The sequence below is a fragment of the Anser anser genome (assembly GCF_964211835.1).
Source record: "Anser anser genome assembly, chromosome: 1".
NCBI classification, from domain to species: domain Eukaryota; kingdom Metazoa; phylum Chordata; class Aves; order Anseriformes; family Anatidae; genus Anser; species Anser anser.
In genome coordinates, this window is record NC_139720.1 from 148,145,121 (window position 1) to 148,155,435 (window position 10,315).

The following is a 10,315-nucleotide window of genomic DNA, read 5'->3' on the forward strand; positions in this document are numbered from 1 at the left end:
AAAGTTGAGTTAGTTGCAACTTTTCAATGGAAGGTTTATCAGCACAGCCAAAGCCCCTTAGACAAATTCAGACAACCTTAGTAAGAGCAAAAAGATCTCCTAAAACATCGCATTTGAAGATATTCCATTATTGTCCAAAATCAGCAAGCTCTGTTCAAAGTCCAAGCACACCTTCTGAAAACCAGGTACGAGCTCATGAAGGAACTGGTGACATCTCTTAATGGAAGTGCTAACTCTCAGAGCTTTAGCAGGCATTTTACAAAGAGAAAAGTATTATTTAGGGATCAGATCTGATGGCTAAGACAATTAGGTTGATTAAACGTCAAGCTGTTAGGAGTTTTGTGTCAAAACACTTCTTACCCATGGTAAGAACCTTGACAATTTAGTGTATATTCCATATTTTCCTTCTTTTCCACACCCTTCTCCCCAGCTGATAATACCAGTAACGAAGTAAGTGCCATTGTATTCGGTTACATGGGGGCCTCCTCCATCTCCTTGGCAAGCATCTTGTCCATCTTTATTATAACCTGCACAGAACATGTTTCTTGTGACTAGATGTTTAAGGGCAAGCTTGCAAGTTCTCCTGTCCACGTAAGGGACCTGAAGCACTTTCATTCTTTTGACCGGCTGCGTACGTTCAAAGATGTTCCCAAAGCCACTGATAATTCCGAATGTTTGGTTCATCAGAACATCATTAGCAAAGTCTTCTTCTGGAAGGCATGCTGGGATAACATCCTCAGAAAATGTGATAGGTTCGCTTAATTTGATAAGGGCTATGTCACTGTCAAAAGATTTTGAATCAAATTCAGCATTTGGAATTATTTTTTCCACTCTGTGCGTCACAGTACTTGGCTCTTCCTCTTCTCTGTCCACCATCCCTGTATCAGATTTTTAAAGCAGGTGTTAACAAGACAATACCAGCAAGCCCAAGCAGCTCCTCAATAAAAGATGGGACTAAAGTACCTTGCACTTTGTATAGACATTTGTACTGTACAAATTTTTATTTTACATTTAGAGCATTACATTTACAATGTACATTTATTGTACATTTAGTACTTTTTAGAGCTGGCCTGTATCCTGACTCTGTAGCATTTTATATGCATTTTGGAGAGGTTTTTATATGACTCTCAAAGTACCAAGCAAGTTTAAAATCGGAAGTTTGCTGTCAGAATGATGGTCTCAATGACAATTTTCATCTGAAGTTTTGGCCTTCATTACAACATACCCAGTGGCACTCATTGTTGTACAAACAAAACTCCAGTATAGAAGAGTAGGATCTTGCCCCTCTCATTTGTAGAGCAACATAGTCAAACAGACTTAAACAGGAATATTGTCTTTTAAAACATTAACATTCTGCATACAAAAATATAAAAGTGTGTTTATATTTATTCATTCTCAACTCATATGAGAACTCTTTTGGAATTAAATTGACAGAAAATTGGTGTTTAGACAAACACAGATTTTGCTTTACTGTTTTAGGCCAAGTGCAAATTTTTGTGACTCAGAATATCATTTTCAGTGTCTAGAATTTGTGATAGATTACTTTTTTTCATAAATTACATAATTTATGATAAATATCATGATAAATAATGATTTTAAGGTTTCAAGTATGGAACAGTCTCAGACTAGTATCTACATGCTGTCAAAACATTTATTATTAGTGTCTGAACATGGCATCTGGAAGTCTTCAAGGTTTGGCCAGCACAGAAAATTGCATGAAGTTGTAATGTTAGACCAATTAACTAATTCAGCTCAGCCTCACTGACCCACACACTTTCATGGTTTATACCTGGCTTGCATCACATACAAGCTACACTGGACCAAACCAGGCATAAAGGAACTGTCCATTCAACCAGGTTGAACATTTATTTCATTGCTAGTCAAGGCACAAGATGAGACAATGAGAAATAAATCTGGGATTGTTCAGTGTCTTGTACAAGGACACTCAGGACGTGTTTTTGTAGCACTTATTTTTATAGTAAAGGACAAAATGACAACCACTTACCAACGATAACCTGTAATTCCTTAGAATCAGTAACGCAATGAGCTGCAGTAAGTATAAAATACTCATTCAGGATTGTCCCCCCACAAAACCAGCTACCATGCTTCTCTACCAGAACAGCCTGCAAAGAGAGACAAAAAAGCTAAAGTGCAAAAATGTATGTGCATAGAAATCTTGAACAGCTAGCAAATATTCAAGCCGTTTTCTTAAAGAAGAAATTTTCATATGTATTTCCTATCAAAAGCATCCTTAATTCAGAGGCGGTGAGAGCTACACTTAAGTGTAGCTAACACAGTGGGAAACTTGTCAAGACAGACCTTCTTCTCATCTCAAAGTAGAATCTGCATATTCAGTTATTTTACCAACAGTTTTTGGTTGTTATATTTTAGAGAAATTTGGCTTATATTATAACTGCAATATTCCTTGCTGTTTGCTGTAGTTGTTGTGGATGGGTTGGTTATTTTTTGTTGTTGTTGTTGTTGTTTCACTTCAGTCTTGGTCATAACAACAACTCCAGCCATTCTTTCAAAACTGCCATGTTGCAACCCAAGTATCTGGGTGGCTGACAGGGAACCGTGGAGAAGCCCAGCTTTATGGCCAGTATCTGCAACCTTAGTTCTCTCCTAGCCTCCTCCTCTCAGCATTGTGCTCGATCCTGGGGGTGTTCAAGGAAAGGTTGGACCTGGTGCTTAGGGACATGGTTTAGTGGGTGACATAGGTAGTAGGGTGATGGTTGGACCAGATGATCTGGGAGGTCTCTTCCAGCCTTAATGATTCTGTGATTCTGTGAGTTGAGTGGGGTCAGGCATTGAACCTCTCAGGACAAAGGCATCTTACCTGCCATGGACATGCGCTGGGTAAACTGCCAGCCTCCTCTGTTACCTCAGGATGGTAGCTCGGGGCCTCAGTGTTTTCCTCATTTTTAAGATGAGCATCTGGACTTGCTGTAACTTTTTCTCGACCCACTTCATGCTTTCTCTGAAGTTTACCACATGGGAACTTGACTGCAATGGCAAAATTGAGACACTAGTACTCCATGTCTAGATGGTGCTGGGACTTCGGGGCACCCGTCCCTTGTTGGCAGCAAGTCATTCCCATCTGCAACCCTACACAAGCAGCTGTGAAGACCCAGCTGCTGTTACCTTCCCACAGTGAGACTCATTAGAGCTGGTCTGACAGCCCAGAGTGCAATAGACAGCTTTGTGGCCAATGAAGGAACTTTCAGTGCACCTCTTGTTGTTCTTTACAACAAGAAGTGATTCAAACTTGCTAAAACATGGGTCTTGCAGTCAAAACTGCCTTTAAAGTTATAGATAGACACCTTTAGGGGAGGAAAATTGTTTGCAGGAAAAAATTGCTTTCAGGGAATCAAGTCTTTGTGAAAATGAGGGAAAACTTACTTCAGAGTTCAAGGAAAACTCTTTGACAAAAGTTGACACAATTTATTATGGCAATCAAATTAGATACTCAGGTATACTTATCAGGGTTGACTAGGCAAGAATTTTCATGACATTAACAAAAATATCACAAGTGTGAAAGAAGGGGACCAGGATGGTTGTAAAAAGAAAAAATAAAATAATAATAATAAAAAGTCTTGTTCTAAAACTTGCTCATGGGTTCAGCATTTCCAAACTATTTAGAAGTTAAACAACTTCCATTACTGGCATAGTTATTTTCATGTACCTGCTGTAAATTTTCACGTACCTGCTTATAACTTTTGTATTTGGGAGACTGGGTAAAGTATTCTATATTAGAAATTATAAGCTCATGACAGAAAATTGGTATTAAATAACAAAGGACTTATAACAAATATCATCAGACAGAGAGAAGAATACAGTAAGATTAATAATTGTTAATGTGCACTGCCTGACTGCAGGTGAAACTGATGGGTTTAAGTTCAATGCTGGAAGTTATTTTTTTAAGTTACTATATATTAACTATAGAAAATTAGTTTTTAGAAGGAAGAAGAAAGGCAGGTATTATTCTTTTTAAATTGATCAGTTTATATTTGAAGGGAAACAAGTGAGATATAACTGCAGTCACATTGTGTCGCTACTGCTGAAATTATGAGTCCTTGTGAACTGCATCTTGTAAAGGGAGAAGTTTCTTGGGTTCCTACTCATTCTGATCTCCAGATGTGCAGCACACACTGGAGGCCTTGAAGATAGAAACCAATTTTCACCAATGAGAAATGCAAACTGTTCTTTTCTAGCAAAATTTTCTGAAGCATGAGACAACTGCTCCAGTCTATTGGAGAAGAGAAATCCCAGCCCTGTTGTAACCACCAGTGTCTCATGTGGCTTCAGACCCGTTGGAACATGGGTTTTGCAGTCTGCTCTGAAAACATACACATTTGCATAGAAGACTTTGGTGCGCTATTTTGGTCACTGCACATTTCTCACAGTTGTACCATTTGATATTGGTTAAATGATGTCTTCTCACTAAGACCTTTTTCTTTTTGTTGGTAACATTTCAAGCAAGCCATGTGAAAGGTTTCATCAGTGAACATTATTCCTCATGCTACAGCAGCACTGCAGCATACCAGCACTTCCAAGTTACAGTGAAAATGCGATGTGCATCCCATAGAATGAACTTTAAGTGTGGCTTCCTACCTACAGGAACGCAGGTTTTGTTGTCATCATCCAGAGCATAGCCAGCAACACAGGAACATACTACTCCTTCACCTTCATCTTTGCAGAACTGCCCACAGTTCCCATTGTTGTCCTTGCACGTGTCTGATAGGACTGCAAAGGAGGCAAATTTATAGGCAGGTTCCATATTCATCGTGATTTCATAAAAGCACAAGCAGCTCATGAAGTCTTGCTCACAAGCACTAGTCAAAGCCCTCACCATTTTGTATAATTCTGTTGTGCAATTCCTGTCAAAGACCTCTAGTAATCACAGCCATCACAACAAGCATTTTTAAGAAACCTGTAAGCTGTCAACATGAGGGAGACAGCTATCATTCACATCTTATGTTGTGATAGCTTCCCGGCTATAACTGGCAGCTCTTTGATGACACAGGCTGAGATAATCCATACTCACCAGAAGGGAAAGAGAATAACAAACTAGCAACAACTAAGGTATCAGTAAAAAATAAAATATTGGACAATAGTAGACCCTCACGCTATTCCTTTTCCATCCTTAGATGGTTCATACTACTTGCCTTAGTGCAGTCCCTGACATTGCAGGGTCACGGGCAGAATGGGAGCAGTCTTCCTAACGGCGTGAGAGCAAGGAGAGGTAATCCAGTCCTAACAGATGTTGTCTAACCTCTTCCTACAGGTCTGTGATGAGTTTCCACAGCTCATCCATGCAGCCTAATTCACCCCTTACCTAGGCTTCTAATATCTAAAAAGTATAATAATAATATCTGTCCTGAGTCTCCCACAGTATGGCGCGATCCCACTACTTCTTGTCTAGCTGTTTGTCTTAGTGAAAATGGAGAAGACTTAATTCCCTTCCTCCTGTTGTTACATATTTCACAAACTTCCTCGGTTATGCATAGTGGGGCTAAGGGAGGTATTTTGTTTTTGCTCCTATGACTTGCCTCCTATTTATGTTGGACCACTGTTCCGGTTTCACAAGATTGTCTGGAACTCTCATCTTGATTTATGGTCGTCCTTCTAATCTGGAATCTCCTACAAATGCCATAGGTAAACCCTCTCTCCTATCCTTCATGTCACGGGAAGATACTGAATATTGGAGGTCCTAAGGCTCGCCTGTGTGGAGCCCTGCACTCTGCACCATCTTTCCTTGGACAGTGAAGCACTGACTAGCACAGTTTCAAAACAACCTCTCAGGAGTTTAATTCAGACCATGTTGTTCTGCCTACTACGATGTCTGCTATTATATAAAATCATGGGGATGTACTGCATCTTTTGTAGCCTGTTATCCCGTCCTTGGAGGAAATGAGACGGGGGTGATGTGATTTGTTTCTGACTGGTGCAACTCAGCAGTTTCTTTTCTCCTTGCTGCACACAAATAATCTGATATCTTAAGGAACAAAGATTTTCTTCCCTATTGGGAGCAGACTAACATTCTCCTTGGTCTCTCTTCCTATATTTGTATTCTTAGATCAGCTCTTGATTTTCGTATCATGTTTATCTTATATTATTTAAGCCTTAGCTTTTCTGCTTTTATGCCAGGATATCTGCAACTCTTTTATACTGATCCTCAGTGAATTGAACTGATAATTTTTTCCTGTGCTTCCTTCTGTGGGTAAAGTCTTGAAGCAGCTGATGATTTTAATTAATCCTCCTGTCCTTTCTTGACCTTGGGGTAGTTTGGACGTGTATCATAAGCATTTTTTATATAGAAGTATTATATCTTTTCTCTCTTTTAAATATACATTCATTTTCTCCTCTTGTTCTTTTTCTTTACTTTCCTCATGAGCTCTATCATTTTATAATCGCTTTTATTAAAGTCATCTTCACTCTTTGTATTAATAACCACTTCCAGCCTGTTCATTAGAATCAAAGGCAGAATAGCCCAAAGTTGCTTTCTACATGCTTGTATGAGAAAATTTTCCCTGAAACATCCTGAAGACTCTCAGGACAATGGGTCTCCCACTGGGGACCTTTCTCACCTCATCTCTGGGATGTGAAAAAAAAAATCCCTCTTACTGCCAGTTCTTTTTATTTGGTTTGCTCAGGTGTTTATTCAGCTGTGTCCAACCATTCCTCTGTAATCCATAAGTGACTTTTACAACAAAATTAACCAACAAGGCGTACATCACGTCTGCAGCATGATCCATACTCTTACTCCGCAGAGAAGCATCTTAGGCTCCAACTTCAAAGCACAGGTAGGATGCTTCCTCAAGCGGGGATGTAACACTTGTGCTGAAACTTACAGAAGCACACTGGGTGATGGTGTGGAGTCCTGGCTCCCCTCTGCACTTTTAAACCCCGTGGGTTCTTTTTGTCACCCAGTAGCTTAGGAATTGGCATTGACAATGCAGTCAGTTTGAAAGCACAGAGTACTGATGTATTAACCCCATCCTTTACTCTGACACAGTCATTTCAGTCTGAAATAGTATTTCCCCAGTGACTCAGCCATGGATATTGTTGCACTGTAGCAGGCAAATGGGAGCAAGGTGAGTAAGAAAACAGAATTACCAGGTTTTTTCCTGATGTCACCCTGCTTCACAGAGCACAAATGATGGCGAATAATTAATTACCTGTGTGGTTGAGACAAAGCAGTACGAAGAAGAGTTAAAGTGAAGGCTGTACCTGTCTGCACCGTCTGCAGGAAAAGGAGGACAAGGGGAAGAAGCCACACTGCTCCAAGGTGACCCGTCACTGCCATCCTCCACGCTCACCAAGAATCTCCCTCTGGTTTCTCTGCAGGGCTCTGGGGCAGCTGCTAAATGAGGAACACTGCAGTGCAAAGGTCGCTAACTCATGAGAAAACAAAACCGCTACGAGCAAAGCCTGGGCTCGGTGTCAGCAAAGGACAATGTTAAAAAAGCAAGAGCCACTGTGTCGCAGCAGTGCCACCCTGGCAGCTTGCAGGTGCCTCGTGGCAGCAAAGCTACCACAAGGGCAGCGTGGAGCTGAAGATTTGGAGCCAGTGGAGCCTGTAAGCAGGTGTCCTGCACAGATGCAGAGGTCCTGGATGGTACCTCTGGGGTACACAAAATCCAGTCTCTGTCACAAGCACTCAGCCAGGCAAAACTTTCACAAAGGCATCAATTTCCACTTCATTCTGGAATGATTTGCTTTCTTTTTGGCTCAAACCACTCCATGGGGATAGCTGCTGACAGGGCCTTGCAGTCTGAGGACCTGCCCATACTGTTCAGTTCTTCAGCTGAAAATCAGCTCCATTTGGACACGGCACCTGCAGAAGTGTGTTTCCCTGCCATGCTGTAGGATGCCACAAAGAAGGCCAGCTTGTCTGCCTTTGTTCTCTAGGGCAGCCTCAGCTAGTTACTTCTCATTTCTGAAGGACTACTGAATTTGAGACTTCACTGCTCCCGAGATAACTTCTACTAGAGGATTTTTCTAACCACAAAGGCAGAAGGTTTTCCCTGAGATCTCCTTGAACCTTCCTTGCTGCAAATGAGATGGGCTGTGTCTTTTTACCTTCACTGCAGACATGAAGATCCAATTAGCTCCTACTTCTCTGCAGCATTTTCTTTTTTTGTACATATAAAAGCTGCTGCTGTGCTTCTTCTCAGGCTTTCTATATTTTAGTTTAGAAAAGCCTCCTTTTTTCAAGACCTAGTATCTCACGCACAAGAGGATCTTGCCCAGATACTGTATCTTGGACTAAGCCTGAGCAATGCCCTACTTTCTTATTCACAGAATAATCATATAATCATTTAGGTTGGAAAAGACTCTTAATATTATCAAGTCCAACCATCTACCTAACATTATGAAGTCCCACTACTAAACCATGCCTCTTAAATACCTCTAGGGATGGTGACTCCACTTCCCTGGGCAGCCTGTTCCAATGCCTAACCACTCTTTCTGTGAAGAAATTGTTATCCTCAGTATTTGCTTACCATAAGGAGTTTTGGTATTTTAAAATCCACCAGTTTGCACAGCAGATGTGTGCTCTACCATTTGCCTAGCTCTCATGACCTGTTTGAATTTTGATAGGTGAAATTGCACCAAAATATTTAGTGTACATAAAAAAGTGTGCTTTTATTCTGTCTTTTCTTGCTGGCCGTAGAGTTGGTTATGGGCCTTGTTCGGCCTTGTTAGGCCCAAAACCTTGTTAGGCCCAAAGTGACATCAGCAAGAGAAACACTCAAGCAGACATTTCACTCACACCCTTTTAGCACTGTGGCAGAGACAATGTTACAGAAAAAGGAACGAGTATGAAGCCTTTGAGCCTTGGGCACGGTAGGCACCTTGGCACAGGATGAAAGTTTTGTAAAGGACAAATAAACACCGATTGCAAAGCCTAAGGACAAAGTCTCTCATATTCTACAGAATAATGACACTCTCTAAGCACAGTCATGCTGCACACAAACACGGACTTTCATCTCTCTTGCATGCTGCTCTGTTAAACGAGCTCCATGCCTGCTCCCAAGGTGCTACTTGGCTTGACGAAGACATGCTGGTACAACCCAACAACTGTCACTGTTACCAGAGGGAGGGCCTCTCCTCAGCCACCTCAGCACCTTACACGGTCCACTTCTGTCTTGAGTTTCACCTTGATCCTCAGTCTTCACCGAAGCAGAACAATGCCCTTAGCACAAGTACTTAAATAGGATTTGGGTAGCACATGCACCTGAGGACTTTGCTTTGAAAAGGGATGTTTCACGCTGATGGGGTGCATGGGGGACAATGGGCTAGAAAGTACAAACAGGAAGCCAGTGGACAGAAGAAATCAGGGATCTAACATTGCTGAACAAACATTTAAGTAAGCCTGCTGAGGTTTTATGCAGGTGAAAACCATCACCTTGGGGTAACTGACCTGCAGTTCTTCTCGCTTGCTTTTACTGCTGACTGCAGCAATACCTTGGTGTTGTGTGGTGTTGTCTTCCTAGCTTTTCAACCTGATTTGCTCACAGCACCTGCTATATGAAATTAGTCAGTACTCACTCAGACTCTAAGAGATAAGTGGCAGGTGTCTGGCAAAATGCAGTGTACCTCAGACAGCATGGCAGCATAACAGGTTGGAGGAGCCTTGGAAAGGCCATCAGGATGGTTAGGGGACTAGAGAACATGACGCACAATAAAAGGCTTGAGGGGATTGGGTTTGTTTAGCCAGGGAGAGTCGGGGGATCTAACAACAGTCTTCCACTGCCTAAATGGGGATTAAAGTGAAGACAGAGCCAAACATTTCCAAGAACTACCCAGGGAAAGAGGTAGCATACAGAAGTTGCGACAAGGAAAATTCCCAGTGGGTATCAGAAATTTTTAGCCATGAGTATGGTAAGGCACAGGAACTTGTTGCCCAGAAGGGTAACAAAACCTTAGCCTCTGAAGTTTTCAAAACTTGAATGGACCAGACCCTGCACAACCTGATCTCACTTTGATGTTAGTCCTGCTTTAAGCATGGGGTTGGACCAGATGACTTTAATATGTCCCTTCCACTGAAAATTACTACATCATTTCTGTGACTAGGACTGAGGCTGAGAATGTTTGAAGAAGAAAGTATGGAGGAACGCTTGACTTCACGTACAAAACAACAGGAATGTAAAGATACTGCCAGGAAACCTTACAGCACAGAGCGGAGTAGTATCTGAACAGACGTGAGAAATCACTGGATGTTTGCCTTTTTCTAAGAAATCAGTATCTTGGCATCTAACTTGCCCTTTAATGCTATTTAGGCCAGTGGAAGTCTTAAATTCCCCCCTCC

The 10,315-nt window shown here is 41.5% G+C and overlaps 1 protein-coding gene across 1 annotated transcript; it reads right to left on the reverse strand.

Moving 5' to 3' along the window:
* Positions 1–4: 4 nt before the first annotated feature.
* LOC310898978 (coagulation factor X-like) lies at positions 5–7,394 on the reverse strand. The gene is made up of 5 exons (XM_083834814.1): positions 7,234–7,394; positions 4,615–4,746; positions 2,840–3,006; positions 2,006–2,123; positions 5–878 (listed from the first exon to the last, which is right to left on the reverse strand). The coding sequence occupies exons 1-5, from the start codon at positions 7,307–7,309 to the stop codon at positions 331–333; spliced, it is 1,041 nt and encodes a 346-aa protein (XP_083690940.1). The 5' UTR covers positions 7,310–7,394; the 3' UTR covers positions 5–330.
* Positions 7,395–10,315: the final 2,921 nt, after the last annotated feature.